Source organism: Ptychodera flava, chromosome 5, assembly GCF_041260155.1.
Source record: "Ptychodera flava strain L36383 chromosome 5, AS_Pfla_20210202, whole genome shotgun sequence".
In the NCBI taxonomy this organism is placed as follows: Eukaryota; Metazoa; Hemichordata; class Enteropneusta; family Ptychoderidae; genus Ptychodera; species Ptychodera flava.
In genome coordinates, this window is record NC_091932.1 from 16,293,908 (window position 1) to 16,313,144 (window position 19,237).

The 19,237-nt window shown below is 40.7% G+C and overlaps 2 protein-coding genes across 2 annotated transcripts in view; both read left to right on the top strand.

Annotated features, from left to right (window-relative positions):
* Window positions 1–19,237, top strand: part of LOC139132730 (plectin-like) — a 134,077-nt gene that overhangs the window by 111,905 nt on the left and 2,935 nt on the right. The window contains 12 exon segments of the mRNA XM_070698997.1: window positions 3–2,745; window positions 2,849–2,928; window positions 2,931–3,951; window positions 4,053–9,648; window positions 10,157–10,303; window positions 11,046–11,276; window positions 12,848–12,994; window positions 15,300–15,536; window positions 15,698–15,853; window positions 16,395–16,613; window positions 17,037–17,183; window positions 17,656–19,063. Coding sequence (XP_070555098.1) covers window positions 3–2,745; window positions 2,849–2,928; window positions 2,931–3,951; window positions 4,053–9,648; window positions 10,157–10,303; window positions 11,046–11,276; window positions 12,848–12,994; window positions 15,300–15,536; window positions 15,698–15,853; window positions 16,395–16,613; window positions 17,037–17,183; window positions 17,656–18,588 — 11,657 coding nt within the window. The 3' untranslated portion in view covers window positions 18,589–19,063.
* LOC139132731 (microtubule-actin cross-linking factor 1-like) overlaps window positions 18,669–19,237 on the top strand; it is a 47,935-nt gene continuing 47,366 nt past the window's right edge. The window contains exons 1-2 of the mRNA XM_070698998.1: window positions 18,669–18,686; window positions 18,776–19,063. Coding sequence (XP_070555099.1) covers window positions 18,669–18,686; window positions 18,776–19,063 — 306 coding nt within the window. The remainder of the gene's footprint in view (window positions 18,687–18,775; window positions 19,064–19,237) is intronic.

The following is a 19,237-nucleotide window of genomic DNA, read 5'->3' on the forward strand; positions in this document are numbered from 1 at the left end:
TAGTAAGGGACAGCTAGCTGTTGGTGGCATTTTAGATCCTTCAACTGGTGATAGAGTGCCACTTGAAGATGCAGTGAAAAGAGATATTGTTGACAGTAAAACAGCAGAGTTGGTAAGAAAGCAGCCTCAGCGCTCTGTTGTCATAGATCAACAAACTGGACAACCAATTCCTTCTGAAAGAATGGAACAAATAAGACTTGTTCAAAGAGAGATGAGGGTTATAGAACAGAGACATATGGTGATGAATATTGTTGATCCCCAAACTGGTAAGAACCTGACAGTTGTGGAAGCATTAGAGAAAGGAGTTATTGACAGGAGTACAGCCAGGCAGTTATTTGTGAAAGAACTTGAATCTGGAGGTATTAAGGATCCCAAAACATACCAACAATTGACAGTGGCTGAAGCCTTGGAGAGACATCTGATTGATCCTGAAATGGCAGCAGATGTTGTTCGAGAAGAAGTTGCAGGAGGAGGTATCATTGACACTAAAACAGGAGAGAGAGTACCACTTGAGGAGTCAGTGAAAAGATCTCTGGTTGATCCCTCAACTGCCAAAGTTGTGGAGGAACAGCCATCATTCTCTGTAGTTGTTGGTCAGGAAAGAGTGACAACAGTATTACCAGAGAGAGTAGAAACAGTGAGAAGAGAAATAAGAACTGAAGTAGTTCCACAAAGACAGGTGACAGTCAGTGTTGTTCATCCACAGACTGGAAAACAGCTGAGTGTAATTGAAGCATTGCAGCTTGGAATTCTTGACAGAGACAATGCTATTCAACTCATACAAAAGGAACTTGAGACAGGAGGTATCCTTGATCCTGAAAGTGGAAGAAGACTATCCCTTGAAGATACTGTCAAACATGGTTTGGTGGATCCCGAACTTGCTGCTGATGTAGTAAGGGAACAGCTAGCTGTTGGTGGCATTTTAGATCCATCAACTGGTGATAGAGTGCCACTTGAAGATGCAGTGAAAAGAGATATTGTTGACAGTAAAACAGCAGAGTTGGTAAGAAAGCAGCCTGAGCGCTCTGTTGTCATAGATCAACGAACTGTACAAAGAATGCCATCAGAAAGAATTGAGCCCATCACTCGGGTCCAAAGAGAGATGAGGGTTGTAGAACAGAGACAAGTTGTGGTAAATATTGTAGATCCACAAACTGGCAAGAACCTGACAATTGTGGAAGCACTAGAGAAAGGAGTAATTGACAAGGATACAGCCAGGCAGTTATTTGTGAAAGAACTTGAATCTGGAGGTATTAAGGATCCTAAAACAGACCAACAATTGACAGTAGCTGAAGCCTTGGAGAGACAGCTGATTGATCCTGAAATGGCAGCGGATATTGTTCGAGAAGAAATTGCAGGGGGAGGTATCATTGACACTAAAACAGGAGAGAGAGTACCACTTGAGGAGTCAGTGAAAAGATCTCTGGTTGATCCCTCAACTGCCAAAGTTGTGGAGGAACAGCCATCATTCTCTGTAGTTGTTGGTCAGGAAAGAGTGACAACAGTATTACCAGAGAGAGTAGAAACAGTGAGAAGAGAAATAAGAACTGAAGTAGTTCCACAAAGACAGGTGACAGTCAGTGTTGTGCATCCACAGACTGGAAAACAGCTGAGTGTAATTGAAGCATTGCAGCTTGGAATTCTAGACAGAGACAATGCTATTCAACTCATACAAAAGGAACTTGAGACAGGAGGTATCCTTGATCCTGAGAGTGGAAGAAGACTCTCCCTTGAAGATGCTGTCAAACATGGTTTGGTGGATCCTGAAGTTGCTGCTGATGTAGTAAGGGAACAGCTAGCTGTCGGTGGCATTTTAGATCCATCAACTGGTGATAGAGTGCCACTTGAGGATGCAGTGAAAAGAGATATTGTTGACAGTAAAACAGCAGAGCTGGTAAGAAAGCAGCCTGAGCGCTCTGTTGTCATAGATCAACGAACTGTACAAAGAATGCCATCAGAAAGAATTGAGCCCATCACTCGGGTCCAAAGAGAGATGAGGGTTGTAGAACAGAGACAAGTTGTGGTAAATATTGTAGATCCACAAACTGGCAAGAACCTGACAATTGTGGAAGCACTAGAGAAAGGAGTAATTGACAAGGATACAGCCAGGCAGTTATTTGTGAAAGAACTTGAATCTGGAGGTATTAAGGATCCCAAAACAGACCAACAATTGACAGTAGCTGAAGCCTTGGAAAGACATCTGATTGATCCTGAAATGGCAGCAGACGTTGTTCGAGAAGAAATTGCAGGGGGAGGTATCATTGACACTAAAACAGGAGAGAGAATACCACTTGAGGAGTCAGTGAAAAGATCTCTGGTTGATCCCTCAACTGCCAAAGTTGTGGAGGAACAGCCATCATTCTCTGTAGTTGTTGGTCAGGAAAGAGTGACAACAGTATTACCAGAGAGAGTAGAAACAGTGAGAAGGGAAATAAGAACTGAAGTAGTTCCACAAAGACAGGTGACAGTCAGTGTTGTACATCCACAGACTGGAAAACAGCTGAGTGTAATTGAAGCATTGCAGCTTGGATTTCTTGACAGAGACAATGCCATTCAACTCATACAAAAGGAACTTGAGACAGGAGGTATCCTTGATCCTGAGAGTGGAAGAAGACTCTCCCTTGAAGATGCTGTCAAACATGGTTTGGTGGATCCTGAAGTTGCTGCTGATGTAGTAAGGGAACAGCTAGCTGTCGGTGGCATTTTAGATCCATCTACTGGTGAAGAGTGCCACTTGAGGATGCAGTGAAAAGAGATATTGTTGACAGTAAAACAGCAGAGCTTGTTAGAAAGCAGCCTGAGCGCTCTGTTGTCATAGATCATAGAACTGTACAAAGAATGCCATCAGAAAGATTGAGCCCATCACTCGGGTCCAAAGAGAGATGAGGGTTGTAGAACAGAGACAAGTTGTGGTAAATATTGTAGATCCACAACTGGCAAGAACCTGACAATTGTGGAAGCACTAGAGAAAGGAGTAATTGACAAGGATACAGCCAGGCAGTTATTTGTGAAAGAACTTGAATCTGGAGGTATTAAGGATCCCAAAACAGACCAACAATTGACAGTAGCTGAAGCCTTGGAAAGACATCTGATTGATCCTGAAATGGCAGCAGATGTTGTTCGAGAAGAAATTGCAGGAGGAGGTATCATTGATACTAAAACAGGAGAGAGAATACCACTTGAGGAGTCAGTGAAAAGATCTCTGGTTGATCCCTCAACTGCCAAAGTTGTGGAGGAACAGCCATCATTCTCTGTAGTTGTTGGCCAGGAAAGAGTGACAACAGTATTACCAGAGAGAGTAGAAACAGTGAGAAGAGAAATAAGAACTGAAGTAGTTCCACAAAGACAGGTGACAGTCAGTGTTGTGCATCCACAGACTGGAAAACAGCTGAGTGTAATTGAAGCATTGCAGCTTGGATTTCTTGACAGAGACAATGCCATTCAACTCATACAAAAAGAACTTGAGACAGGAGGTATCCTTGATCCTGAGAGTGGAAGAAGACTATCCCTTGAAGATGCTGTCAAACATGGTTTGGTGGATCCCGAACTTGCTGCTGATGTAGTAAGGGAACAGCTAGCTGTTGGTGGCATTTTAGATCCATCAACTGGTGATAGAGTGCCACTTGAAGATGCAGTGAAAAGAGATATTGTTGACAGTAAAACAGCAGAGTTGGTAAGAAAGCAGCCTGAGCGCTCTGTTGTCATAGATCAACGAACTGTACAAAGAATGCCATCAGAAAGAATTGAGCCCATCACTCGGGTCCAAAGAGAGATGAGGGTTGTTGAACAGAGACAAGTTGTGGTAAATATGGTAGATCCACAAACTGGCAAGAACCTGACAATTGTGGAAGCACTAGAGAAAGGAGTAATTGACAAGGATACAGCCAGGCAGTTATTTGTGAAAGAACTTGAATCTGGAGGTATTAAGGATCCTAAAACAGACAACAATTGACAGTGGCTGAAGCCATAGAGAGACAGCTGATTGATCCTGACATGGCAGCAGATGTTGTTCGAGAACAAATTACAACTGGAGGTATATTGATACTAAACAGGAGAGAGAGTACACTTGAGGAGTCAGTGAGGAAGTCTCTGGTTGATCCCTCAACTGCCAAAGTCGTGGAGGAACAGCCATCATTCTCTGTAGTTGTTGGTCAGGAAAGAGTGACAACAGTATTACCAGAGAGAGTAGAAACAGTGAGAAGAGAAATAAGAACTGAAGTAGTTCCACAAAGACAGGTGACAGTCAGTGTTGTTCATCCACAGACTGGAAAACAGCTGAGTGTAATTGAAGCATTGCAGCTTGGAATTCTTGACAGAGACAATGCCATTCAACTCATACAAAAGGAACTTGAGACAGGAGGTATCCTTGATCCTGAGAGTGGAAGAAGACTCTCCCTTGAAGATGCTGTCAAACATGGTTTGGTGGATCCTGAAGTTGCTGCTGATGTAGTAAGGGAACAGCTAGCTGTTGGTGGCATTTTAGATCCATCAACTGGTGATAGAGTGCCACTTGAGGATGCAGTGAAAAGAGATATTGTTGACAGTAAAACAGCAGAGTTGGTAAGAAAGCAGCCTGAGCGCTCTGTTGTCATAGATCAACGAACTGTACAAACAATGCCATCAGAAAGAATGGAACCTGTCAGTCTAGTGCAAAGAGAGCTGAGGGTTGTAGAACAGAGACAAGTTGTGGTAAATATAGTAGATCCACAGACTGGTAAGAACCTTACAGTTGTGGAAGCACTAGAGAAAGGAGTTATTGACAGGAGTACAGCCAGGCAGTTATTTGTAAAAGAACTTGAATCTGGAGGTATTAAGGATCCTAAAACAGACCAACAATTGACAGTGGCTGAAGCCGTGGAGAGACATCTGATTGATCCTGACATGGCAGCAGATGTTGTTCGAGAAGAAATTGCAGGAGGAGGTATAATTGATACTAAAACAGGAGAGAGAGTACCACTTGAGGAGTCAGTGAAAAGATCTCTGGTTGATCCCTCAACTGCTAAAGTTGTGGAGGAACAGCCATCATTCTCTGTAGTTGTTGGTCAGGAAAGAGTGACAACAGTATTACCAGAGAGAGTAGAAACAGTGAGAAGAGAAATAAGAACTGAAGTAATGCCACAAAGACAGGTGACAGTCAGTGTTGTGCATCCACAGACTGGAAAACAGCTGAGTGTAATTGAAGCATTACAACTTGGATTTCTTGACAGAGACAATGCCATTCAACTCATACAAAAAGAACTTGAGACAGGAGGTATCCTTGATCCTGAGAGTGGAAGAAGACTATCCCTTGAAGATGCAGTCAAACATGGTTTAGTAGATCCTGAAGTTGCTGCTGATGTAGTAAGGGAACAGCTAGCAGTCGGTGGCATTTTAGATCCATCAACTGGTGATAGAGTGCCATTTGAAGATGCAGTGAAAAGAGATATTGTTGACAGTAAAACAGCAGAGTTGGTAAGAAAGCAGCCTGAGCGCTCTGTTGTCATAGATCAACGAACTGTACAAAGAATGCCATCAGAAAGAATGGAACCTGTCAGTCTAGTGCAAAGAGAGCTAAGGGTTGTAGAACAAAGACAAGTTGTGGTAAATATTGTAGATCCACAAACTGGCAAGAACTTGACAGTTGTGGAAGCCTTAGAGAAAGGAGTAATTGACAGGAGTACAGCCAGGCAGTTACTTGTAAAAGAACTTGAATCTGGAGGTATTAAGGATCCCAAAACAGACCAACAATTGACAGTAGCTGAAGCCGTGGAGAGACATCTGATTGATCCTGAAATGGCAGCAGATGCAGTTAGAGAACAAATTACAACTGGAGGTATCATTGATACTAAAACAGGAGAGAGAGTACCACTTGAGGAATCAGTGAGGAAATCTCTGGTTGATCCTTCAACTGCCAAAATTGTTGATGAAACACCATCATTTAGTGTTGTTATTGATGGGCGTACAGGAAAACCTTTGCCTTTGGAAGCAGAGACACTTACACTTGAGAGGACCAAAGTAGTTCGGCATACTGAAATGTCAGTCAATATTGTTGATCCAAAGACAGGGAAAAATGTAACAGTTGCTGAAGCACTTGAAATGGGTCTCATTGATAAAGAAACTGGTAGTAAACTCCTTGAGAAGGAACTTGAAACAGGAGGCATTCTGGATCCTCAAACAGGCAAGAGATTGCCTATTCAAGAAGCAGTTGAACGTCACATTATTACTGAAGAAATATGTCAACAGTTGCTTCACATGCAGCTTGCCAAAGGTGGTATTATAGATCCAAGTACTGAAGAAAAGGTTCCTGTTGAAGAAGCTGTAAGGAGAGGTTTGCTTGATCCTGAAACGGCAAAGTTAGCCCAAGAAAAACCAGTTTCAGTAGAGGTCGTCATTCCAGAAAGAATAAGCATTGCAAGTAAGGAATACAGAATTGAAACTGTGCAGCAGAGACAGATGTCCATAAGTATAGTCGATCCTATATCTGGAGAGAAACTGACAGTCTTAGAAGCTCTTAACAAAGGATTAATTGATCGAGCCACTGCAAGAAAAGCCCTCCAGAGTGAGGTGGATAGAGGTGGTATTGTGCATCCTAAAACTGGGGAAGAGCTGCCTGTAGAAGAAGCCCTCAAAGTTGGACTAATTGACACTGAAATGGCGGTAAAATTATTAAGTGATCAGCTGAAAACTGGTGGTATAAGAGATCCAAAAACTGGTGAAGAAGTAGACCTTTCAGAGGCTGTTGAAAGGAAACTCATTGGTTCAGACACTGCTGCTGAAGTGGTGAAGGAACAAGTTATCACAGGAGGTGTGGTTGATCCTAAGACTGGAGAAATCTTAATCCTGGAGGAGGCAATTGCAAAAGGGCTGGTCAACCAAGAGATTGCAGATGAAGCCACCAAGAAAGGCATAGCTCCTGCTGTTATTAGAGATGACGAAGGAAAACCTGTGACTCTCAATGAAGCTGAAAAGAAGGGCATCATTACTGTAGAGAAGAAAATCAATATTCTTGAAGAACAACTCATATCAGGGGGCATTGTTCACCCAACTTCAGGTGAAAAACTAACAGTAGCTGAATCTCAAGCCATAGGATTAGTTGATAAGGACACAGCTTCTAAACTTTTTGCCAGTCAGATTGAACATGGTGGTATTCTTGACACAGATAGTGGTGACAGAGTAACCCTGGCTGAAGGGTTACGCCGTGGATTGGTAGACAGAGAAACTGTTAGGTCAGTGGTCACCTATGAATTGGTCGATGGAGGTATTGTTGACCCCAAGACAGGTGAAAAAGTTACTCTTGCTGAGGCTTTGAAACGTGGGCTGATTGACCATGAAACATGTCAAAATATTGTAGAAGAGCAGCTCAAGCAAGGAGGAGGTATTTTTGAACCTGCAACTCAAGACTATGTAGCCCTTGCTGATGCTCTAAGACTTGGACTTGTTGATGAAGAGACACTAAGGAGAGTGTTTTCAAGACAGCTTGAATCTGGAGGTATTCTTGATACCAAAACAGGTGAAAAAGTTCCACTTGAGACAGCTATAGAACGTGGAATTGTACCAGCTGAGGTAGCTGAGAGACCAATCACAAGGGAGATGGGTCCACCAGTTCAGGCAGAGAGGATATTTGTTCAGCAAAGTGGTGTTGTTGAATCTGCACAAGAGCCCAGTATTGTAGAAAAAGTTGTGGTTGAACAAATACCTGTAGTGCAGATGGCTCCAGTAACTGAAAGCCAAGTTGTCACTCAAGTGTTTGATCCGACAAGTGGAAAACCTGTGCCTTTGGATGAAGCTGTTAGAGTTGGACTGATAGAGAGAGACACAGCTGAAAAAATGGTTGCTGAAGCTGGTAGACAACCAGTTTCAACCACTATTTTTGAACAAAGGATTGATGAGATTGATGGTAAGATAGATGTGCAAATTACTGACCCATCAACTGGAAAATCCATTCCTGTTGAAGAAGCCGTAAATATCGGGCTAATTGATCGGGCAACTGTTGATAGACTGAGGAGTGAATCCACAGATGTTACATCATCAGTAACCACACAGAGGGTCATTACAACAGAGAGACGTGTCCAAGCACAAATGGTTGATCCCCAAACAGGAGATCAGATTCCCATTGAGGAAGCTGTTGCAAGAGGAATAATTACTCAAGAAATGGCAGACAAACTCAGAAAAGAACCCGAGAGTGAAATTTCCATTTCAACACAAAGACAACATGTTGCGTGGATTGTTGATCCCAAAACTGGAGAGAAAGTGCCTGTTGAAGAAGCTGTTAAACGTGGTATTATTGACAAAGAAACTGCTGAGAAGTTATTGAAAGGTGCAGAAACTGAGCCACAGACCATCACGACAATGGAAAGAGAAACCATTGTGAGAACAGTTGATGGGAGAGAACTGCCAATGATGGAGGCAATACAAAAAGAACTTATTGATCCAATGACTGCTGCAAGGCTGCTTGAGAAGCAAATCTCATCTGGTGGAATAAAAGACCCTTCATCAGGAGAACTTGTTTCAATCCCAGAAGCTTACAAGCGAGGTATTATCAGTAAGGATGTGATGGAAAAGCTTCTTAGTGAGGAACTGAAAAATGGAGGCATTTTGGATCCGAGAACAGGTGAACGCATCTCCATTGCTGAAGCTGTTGAAAGAGGACTCATTGATGATGACATGGCTGGAAGACTTGCAAAAGAGCAGCTTCTCTCTGGTGGTATTCTTGATCCAAAGACTCGGCAATATGTTCCAGTTCATGAAGCTGTTGAGAAAGGGCTTATCACCAGAAGTGTGGCTGCCAAGCTGCTGCGAGAACAGGTTCAGAGTGGTGGGATTACAGATCCTTCAACTGGTCAGCAACTTACTGTCAAAGAAGCTGTAAGACATCAGTTGATCGACAGGCATATGGCAGAGGTCATCTCCAAGGATGATATCCCAGAGGAAGGATTGGTATCAGTTGAAAGACAGGTTACAGCAACTGTTGTCCATCCCAAAACAGGACAGAGAATACCCGTTGAGGAAGCTGTCAAAGTTGGACTCATTGATCAAGAGACAGCTGACAAGTTACTGACCGCCCAGGGAGACAGAGGAGTGGAGATGACAACTACCATGGCAACACAGAGAAGAGTTGTCACAACTTCTGGACAAGTACGGTCCGAAATCATTGATCCAAAGACTGGGCAGGCTCTATCAGTAGAGGAGGCCCTTAATCTTGGTGTCATTGATCCACAAACTGCTGAAACACTTGCCAAAGAACCAGGGGAAGGTGATGTCCAAATATCAACAACAGTTATTGCTGAAAAGCTCGTCTCAACAGAGAGGCGGGTGACCGCAGACATTGTTGATCCAAACACAAGGGAACATTTGTCAGTTGAAGAAGCCTTGCGTAGGGGCGTAATTGATGCAGAGACTGCTGAAAAACTGACAAAGGAACCAGAAAGTGAGGTGGAAATCACAACAGGAAGACGTGTGGTTGCTGAAGTCATTGATCCCAAAACTGGACAACACATTTCTGTTGAGGAAGCCCTTGAGCGCCAACTAATTGATGTTGAGATGGCAGAGAAACTCACCAAAGAACCTGAAAGTTTTGAAGGTGTCACAACAGAAACAATAACTCGAATGGAAACAGAGGATGTCCATTCAAGAATGGAAAGATTTGTGGTCAACATAAATGGGGAAGAGGTGATTAGATACCTATGATGCATTGTTATGCATGTGTTGTAGTGGTAGTAATAGTTAAGTCATGGCAAGTCTGTGATATGGAATTTCAAAATATGCTAAATTTCATGTCTTAACAGTTCCTTCTTTCAGCATCCTTGAAAAAAATGAAGATCACAGTCATTGCTGGTACTGTTAAGATCAGTGTGTCTTGACAAAATATCTGCAGAATACTGTTGTGGTAGTGGATTGCATTATTTTCTACCTAGCTTATGACGTTTCATTTATAGCTTGAGAATGCCCACTATCTCAGACAGGTCTTCGAAGATTGAGAGAGAGGTATGCTCTGGAATCTTTGTCGTAAGTATAAGTACAGCCGTAAGTAAACAAAGCTAACTATTTCTCTTCCAGCAGGATTGTCTCACCAACAGTTACATGATTGTGTATTAACAATCCTATTTTCTACTAGACAACTTTTTTCATAATCTAGCAGTATAGAAATCTTTCTTTTTGCTTTTTTGTACTCCCAAAGCTTCCATTGATGGACCACTATGACAAGATCACAAAGAAGCTTAAAAAGGAGGAGGTTTGGGTCCGAACTGCAGACAACAGACTGTCCACTCAGGAACCAATCAGTGATGACGTTCCCAAACTTACCCAGCAGCTGAGAGACCATGAGGTACAGAAAGCTTGTCTGTCCACTGTAACTTATGCTGATGTTATCTGCCAACATGAGTCATAGTTGAAGAAACTCTGCCAAATGTTGTGTTTACATTACATACACATACAATTTTTTTCCCTTTTTATATATCACATGTTTTACATTCAAGCAAATTATTGTAAGCCCACCAACGCACATGTATCATTAGCGTAGCCATCCCTGTACTGGGTAAACAGTGCATTCTTTGATTTTAACGTTACCTTTATATCCCAAGGAATGACCTCATTTAGCTTTGTTAGAAGATATGACTCTTTGCAAAACACGGTACTTGTGGTTTTCAGATATCTTCAGCCACTTTTTGCCAAAAGCAGTTTTCTAAAACTGCTGGTACGATTGTTGTCAAAGTTGGTGTGCTCACTACCTATTACCTTATGTAGATATTTGTTCAAGTGATAATATTAATGTTTGGGGTGTTTTTATTCTGAAAAACCTGTGCAGATGACATTTCCATTCAGTTAGTTGTGACTTAAGTTGAATTATCATGAAAGAGCTTTGTTGTAATGTTTTGTAAATTCTGTTGTTAAAACGAATTCACATGTTGCCTTTTTTGTAGATCTTATGTTCAATATTGAACAGTTAAATGCTCAATAGATTTTCACACTATATTAAAGAGAGCATGTTGGTATAATGAGTGGTTGATTGAAATTGCTTCAGCATGTGCTATGAATCATGTGTGGTTGGGTCATTTCATTTCACACAGGCCTTCCTTGAGGAGGTGGTCAGTCATAAAGCTCCCATCAGCGAGGCCTTAAACACTGCTGATAACTACCTCGGTGCAACATCAGAACACCTGACAGAGGACCAAGACACATCACTACGTACCTTAGTATCTTCTGTAAGAACTGGGTATGATGTCGTGATTTCCATGTCAGAGGAGAGGTTACGACAGCTGAGGGATGGTCTCCAAGACTTACAAAAACAGAGAGAGCAGGTAAGGAAGTTGATACTTAGACTTATATCATTGCTAACATCATCTGTAGTGATTTCCTATCGCAAACATGTATGATTTTTATTGTTCACTCCAATTAACATGATGAATTATGGGTCCTCAGAGAACAGTGTGGTGTACAGTCATTATTGGTTTATTTGACATCATGTTCAAAGTTATTTTCTAGTCATTTTGATGTTTCTCCTGCTGTACTTACTGACAAAAGATGCTGCTGACTTTCAAGCGAAAACTTCATACACCCGTGGCCACTTTAGTGTTGATCAAGCCTGTCTGGTGCAAGCAGAAATTCTGTCTGCAGAAGGGTGATAAAACGGTTACTTTACCCTGTATCAGCGGTGATAATGATCCTACTATCGGTACCCCATGGGCACGCCGATTAGCCTGAAATTACGGAGTGATTAAAAAATACACTGTATACAAATGAAGTTGACCACAGCATTTGCTCCATCAGTATTTAGTTTCAGATAAAACTCATGTGTTTCAAATGCAGTCAGTGTTAGAGAACATCACACATTTTGTGCCGATTTCAATATTGCAGTGAATGAATACCAACGATACTATAGCGTGTATCGTAAGTGTCGTGTTCAGACTTTGTTCAGACGCGGGAATTGAGAAAATGCCACTTTGAAAATGTTAGCAATTAAATTAGAGACATCGCCCGTCTTGATTGCAAAACTTTCGAAATAAACATTGACTTGCACTAAGCCATGTTTCTTTCCTACAAACCGTGAATAAACTTACTCCAATTTAACTTGGTACGGAAAGGTAAGAGTAAAGTACAGTCGGGGTAGTGTTTTACATGTACATGTATTCACATGTGTGTACGATGAACGACACTTTTCTCATCCCGGTTGAAGGGAACCTGTCCTGATACATGTATATCTCTTCCAAACTTTTCTGGCTCCCTCCACGCTTATCTTAAAATGGTCGCTTGCTTGTTATTTTGTAGCTCCTCGTGGTACCTCGCTAGATGCCAAATTGTGCCACCTCAATGTCTTATATTTTGAACAATCAAGCTGCCCACGTCCTTACTGAAGGATTTTCCCGTATGATATTCGCGACCGTGTTATTGATGTTCATTGTCGGAGTGCAGACTTACAGCATGTCTACAGTGCAGTGTTGTGATCGATTTGAATTGGGCAGGCGAGACATTTTAGTAGAACGTTATCTCAATCCTAACAGTGGGGTGCCGATAGTGAACCTTACATTTATTACACCGACCACCACTTTGTTTCGTTTATACAAACAGAATTTCTGCTTGCACCAGACAGGCTTAATCAACACTAAAGTGGCCACGGGTGTAATGACATTATATATAAACAGCAGTTGTTTCCTCATACAGTCTATGTTGTAAAATATTCCACAAATTTGATTTTGTCTTATGATGAATGTGAAATTTCATGTGTGAGTATAACTTGATATTGAAATTATCCCATTTGCTTACACTTCTAAAATCCATATTACTTACTGACATTGGAAGGATGGTGTCAACATTCATGTTTTCTCAGTGGTAGTATTTAGCCCTGAAACAAGAAACTTTGATTTTACTGTAGGTTGAAATACAACCCCAATATGATGCATTGGTTCATAACCTGGACAAACTGAACTCATGGGTTACCAGTGCAACCGCTCATCTGGAAGCCCAACAACCAATTGCCAAGACATCTGATGACCTCAACAGACAACTTGAAGAGCAACAGGTTAGTGACCTTTCACCTTCAGATTTATTTTTGTTTGTCTAACAAGGCCTGTTTGAATTTTTACTTGAGTATAATAATATTACATGAAGCAAAAAGATTGTAGGGTTCTACATTACTGACACTGTGTTGTTGGTTTGTAAAATTTATGTAAATTTTTTAATGACTTCTGCTTATCATGCTTATCAGTAAAATACTTTATCTGCTGAACAGTTCTGGAAAGTTCCATCCACATTTTGTGAATATGTGCGTTGAATCGTTAGTTATTTCCTTTTTTCTTTATTACTTATTTTATATCTAGAAAGGAGTGTGATATCTTTAATTTGCTAGTTGTTTGAACCAGAGAGAGTTTGTGTACCCTTCTCTTATCATGCATACTGCAATATCTGTGTTATCTTACTTATTCTGTACTTAAATGAATGCAATATGCAGTGCAAAAGAAAACTTCCTGAAATGTGAGGTTTATTCTAGAGCGATAAAAGACCAATCAAGTCACAGATTTTAACTCAAGTTCTTTCCATGTCGTACAGAATATGAGAATGTCATTAACCATTGAGCAGTCTCTTTATAACTCTTTGTCTGCTCTTTCTTTCTTGTTTTAATAATTTACTAATCAAAACTACTTGCTCTCTGCATGAAGGATAAACTGGTGAAATCGATCTCTCTGCTGAATGAGTATTTTTCTCTTTTTTGTTTGCATTTTGTGCTCTCTCTCAGAATATTTTACTAGCATCTGAGGTATGTGGTACTAAACCTTTATGTGATGTTATTGGTCTTCCTCTTAAACTCACTAAAAAGTACTCACACATCTGACCGGGATGTCTTGTCTGTATCATGTCAGTGTTTTGTTCTGTGGCTAGTCTGTTCAGAATGTCTGTGTATTGCTTTGTTAAAAGGGAGCTACCAGGTGTATGTCTCTTTTGTGAAAGGCACGTAAAGAACGTAATGTATGCCGCCAGCTCAGTGATTTTTGATTTTCAGTAAGTCTGTAAGGTTATAGTTGTTGCCTGCATCATCTTTGTAAACCACACGGCAATCTTTGATCCTACAAATGTGTTACATTCATCATATTTGATCCGAGAAGTGATTGTATCAAAAATTTAAGGATAATGGAATTATTGTGTGATGCTCATTCATCATATTTGATCCGAGAAATGATTGTATCAAAAATTTAAGGATAATGGAATTATTGTGTGATGCTCATCTTCATCAAGCACAAAACCATTTTTATCATGAAAAGAAACACAATACAAATATACACTGTGTATCATTTTAACTGACACATTTTAGTTTAATTTTATATAAAGTTATGCAATTTGTCACAAATCTGCTATTTCACCGTTTCTTATCAAGTTACAAGTCACTTATTAATATTCAAGCTGGTATGTCCTACTTTCACCATATATTCAACAAAACATTTTGCTAAATCGGAGATATCAATTTTTGTCATTACAAGGAAATTTAGTTCACCAAATATAGGGCAGCTTTCTCTGGGGAAGGATGGGGAGGGGTTCTGGATGATTAATCCACTCATCTGTTTTAGTCGCTGTTAATCCATTTGTTAGTGCCCAGTTAATACCAAAGTGAAAAACAATTAATTTTGGAAACAATGCAATATGCAGATTGAGTACTGATATGCTGTATGTATAATTAGCATTCCTTCAAAAGTTCACAGCTGTGGAGAATACCGAGGAAAATCAGAAAAAAATAATGCACATCAATATCCTCTGTTTTCTGTATCATATTTATTGTTTGGTATAAATATATATTGAGGCCTATTTTTTTAATCCAACATTATTACTTTCACTGTTTCTTTCAAAAACCTTTTTCTCAATCCAGTCATTATATTTTTCTCACTTCTTTTTTACTCAAAATTGAAGGACTGAATTTGTTAATTCACCCTTGTGCTGCATTATAACAGAAACAGTGGTAGAAAAAGGCAGAATGAATTGAATTTGTTGTTTTATGCATGACTACTTAGCTACTCTATATCTTGTTGCCAGGAATGTCACCTCTGAGCCAAGCTATGTAGTGTACCTTTTATAATGTAGAATAGTTTTTATCTTCTCAAAAAATGGAGTTTTACATATCATTTCCAAAGTTAAAGTTGCTCCCCAATAAGCTATGAGAAAATGAAAAACTCTTCATTTCGAAGAAACTGAGAACACTTTTACAGATATCTGCCTTATATACATTTGTTAGTGTTTATTTTGTGGAATGCTTTAAAGAGGACAACTTTTGTAAGTTTGTCAGTGTTATTCAGTGTTTTTGAACGGCATGATGAACAGATTTGTGTGCATCTTGACAGGCTTTCATGGAAGACGTGGCCAACCACAAAGATCCAATCGGCAAAGCTCTGTTTGCCACTGACAAACTGCTGACAGATCACAGAGATGTCCTCAAACCAGAGCAGAGAGAAGAACTCCGTAGAAAGAGTCACGATTTGCAAACTGGATACGAGAAGCTGATTGACAAGTCAGCAGAGAGACTGAGACATATTCAAGACGCCCTCAGGAGTCTACAGAGGCTGGAAGGCAGACAAGGCGTAAGTATAGCGCCCTCAGTGTCACTTGCTCCAAACTCATCTGCTGTGTAGAGTGGAGAATTTACATAAACTGATTCAATGCGATTCTAGGTGATAGTGGTGTCTATTTGCCAATCAAACTGTCATAGCAAACTTGTGTGTGTGATTTCTTGATATGGCAGATACTGAAGGGCGATGTGGACGTTCAGTACAAGCGCAACATGAAACTTTTGGAAGATCAGCTTGAGTGGGTTGGCAACATGGAAAAGAAGATCAAGGAACTTCCCACCATGCCCAAAGAACAACATCCAATGAAAATCCATGTCATTCTTGTGCGGGTATGTCAAATACTATTTTTTTCAATGTGATTAGACATGGCAAAGAATCTCTCACATACGTGTCCAGCTATTGTGTATGGATTGTTTCAGAAATAGTGGTAGAAAAAGGCAGAATGAATTGAAATTGTTTTATGCATGACTGCTTAGCTACTCTGTTGTCAAGCCGTCAGAACATGCATAATGTGAGTTCATGAATTATCTGTTCTGCCTAAATGCACAAATATTTGATAACTTTGTCTCAAAACAAAGAAATTAACTTGATGAACCTTCCAAAAGTAATCAAAGGACTAACGTTGTGGAAATTGTAAGTTTCATCAAAAAATAATGCATGTACCAGAGAGTGCAATATAGATTGTATGATCATAAAATGTCAATATGATTCCATAAGGTTTGAGTGTGAAAAATTTCTTCTAGTTTTCAGAATAAATCCATCATGATGTTTTAAACAATAGTGCAACTGAAGACAAAGATTATATTTCATTTATTTATTAATGCCTGCTTCATGCTTGAGAGAGAACTCTGCTATTTTTTGTTCTCCCAGGCATTGCAACATGAGATTGCCGAGCAAGCCAGCATCATCTCTGAGACTCTCGGCAGAAGTGAGCAGTTCCTGAAGAAGAACAAGTCCAAACTCAAGAAGCCACAGCAGGCCGAACTTCCAAAGAAGATGAACGAGCTCAAGACCAAGTACGAGAAACTGGGCGTGAAAGTGAAACCGATTGTGAAGAAATGTGAAGATCAGTTTGCAAAGGCAGAAAAGGTAGGACCAAAAAGTATATTTGTTTGATATCAATATCATGCAATGAAGTTGTATATATTGGCTTTTAAGAGCTCTGAAAACAATTTGTTGAATTTCCAAATGAATTTTAAATTTTCAGTTACATCAGATCAGAAAAATGTGGTGCCTTCTAATAGTCTCAGTTTTCTAGTTCATAACAGCTATTTAATTACCTTTAATATTCCACCGATGATGGCTTACTGACACAGTGTGCCTTTCAAGCTGAAGTAACACACCCCTAACTCATCAAAACTCTCTTCGACTCAAGGGTATCTCACAGATTACATATTATATTGGTGTCCGACCTTTACAACATCCATGAATTCCAAAAGTGACCCAAACAGATGAAACATGGCAGGTAGATGCTTCAAAATAAACCAACATCTGCATTCAAACTCTTCACAGGTGATTCTAGAAAAGGAATACAAGACAGTTCTTACAGATCTCACTACCCATCTGAGATGGGTCCGGGAGACAGAAGCCAAACTTGTCAGGGAAGTGGTTACCACAGAAACCGTGGAAGTGCTGATTATCAGAGTTGAAGAACACACGGTAAGTGTGGAAACCGGAGTCTGAAGTTTTTGAGAGGAATGTTGTTGCATCTGGTGATACAAGCCTCTAAGCCCAGTGCTTGTACTTCAAGAGCAGAATTCACTTGGTGACCTTGATCCTGAACGTCAGTGACTTAATTTTTCCATGCAGTCTCAACTGACATGATTATTCATGATTGTGAAGCATGCTTTAAGGACTGTCAGATTTACAAAGGAAATTGATCTGGCATGAAGAAATGACAAGACTTCAAGATTTATGTCATGTCTATAAAGTGTTTCATTCATGTACTTCAGTGCATGTTTGTATCATATTGCTGTGCCGATGATGAATTTTTCTATAAAGACTGCATGTAGCAAATTTGACATTTTACAATACAAGAATTATTGAATTATTAAGTAATCACACCAGATTCAATTGCATAGAAAAATATCAACAATTTATAAATTTTCCTGTCCCAAATTCTCTGAAACAGATCATATATGAAGAGGTTCAGCGTTACAGACAAACGATCAGCGTGACTTTGCACGAAGCTGAAACCTTTGAAATGCTGAACAGAGACAAGATGAAACCACAGCAAAGCTCTGAAATCAGAAACACCATGAATGAACTCAGAACCACTTTTGACAAAGTCCTGGTCACCACTGAGACGGTCCTCACTGATCTGAAAACCAACCTGCAGACTAAACAGAGAGAGGAGGCAGGCCTGAGCCCCACAACGGGTGAGCAGGTGCCCCTGGTCATTGAGAAGGGGCCAGAAAGAATGGTCGCAGAATTCAAAGTGCCAGCGGAACTGGTCGATAAGACCACCGGAAAGCCCGTTCCCGTGCCTGAGGCAGTGGAGAGAGGCCTTATTGATGAAGACACAGCAAAGAAAATCATCCAAGAACAGATTGCCACAGGAGGCATCATCGACCCTGCCACTGGGGACCGATTGTCACCTGCTGAAGCTCAAGAGCGGGGCCTTCTGGACAGCACACTTACTGAAACTGTGAAGAAGAGTCATATCACTTATGACACAGAGATGGAGCTTCCCGAAGAAATGGCCAGGGCGCCAGTATCAAAAGAACCTGAGGAACCAATGGAAGCCGAACCTGTCAGAGAAGAGATGATCAGCTTTGACATCGTTGAGAGAACAGAAGCATTTGAAGTTCCAGATCTGGTTGATGGCCGTCGTCCAGATAAAAGAACACCTGACAAGGAAAAGCCAACGGATGAAGAAACGATTGAAAGAAGAGTAGTCGATGAGGAAAGGATCATCAAAACTGACATAATTGAAAGAGTTGAGGCAGAACCTTTCCAGGAAGCCAGACCCGAGTTTCTTGAACCAGAGACAGTCCCTAAAGAAAAGCAACCAAAGGTGCAAAGCCATCGGAAAGAAACCCATCAAGGAAGAACCAGTCATTAGGCCAACGAAAGTCCAAAAAGTTGAAACAGTACCTCATTACGAGGCTCCGACAAGATTTGAACCAGAGACAGTACCTAGAGATGAGAAGCAGCCATCAGGTGATGAACCAACGGTAAGGAGATTTGTTGATGAAGAGACTATCATTAGGCCAACTGAAATCCAAAGAGTGGAAACCGTACCTTTCCAGGAAGCTCCAACAAGATTCCTTGAATCTGAGACAGTCCCCAAAGATGAGAGGCAACCAGGTGACATGCCGATTGAGAGGAGGGTAGTTCAGGAAGAAATGATAACGAGACCAGACAAAATTGACCGCGTTGAGGCTGTGCCCTTCCAGGAGGCTCAGCCCCGCTTCCTTGAACCGGAGGCGACAATCCGCAAAGACAGGATCGTTCCAGGGGAAGCTGGTGTCATTGAAGTAGAAGGTGCTCCAACAGTCACACTGGAAAAGAGAGTGATAATTACTGAGGAACAAATGGTGAGTTTGTCATGGACTTTTAATTTTGTAACCCTATCATCTTCTGTAGAGATCCAGGCATAACTTCAAACTCAATGGCGTTTAGATAAGTCTTAATTAGTGAACCAAATTTGTTGAATTGACTTGCCATCAACTCAAAAGAGTTCTTTCTTTCACAACAAAATTGCACATATT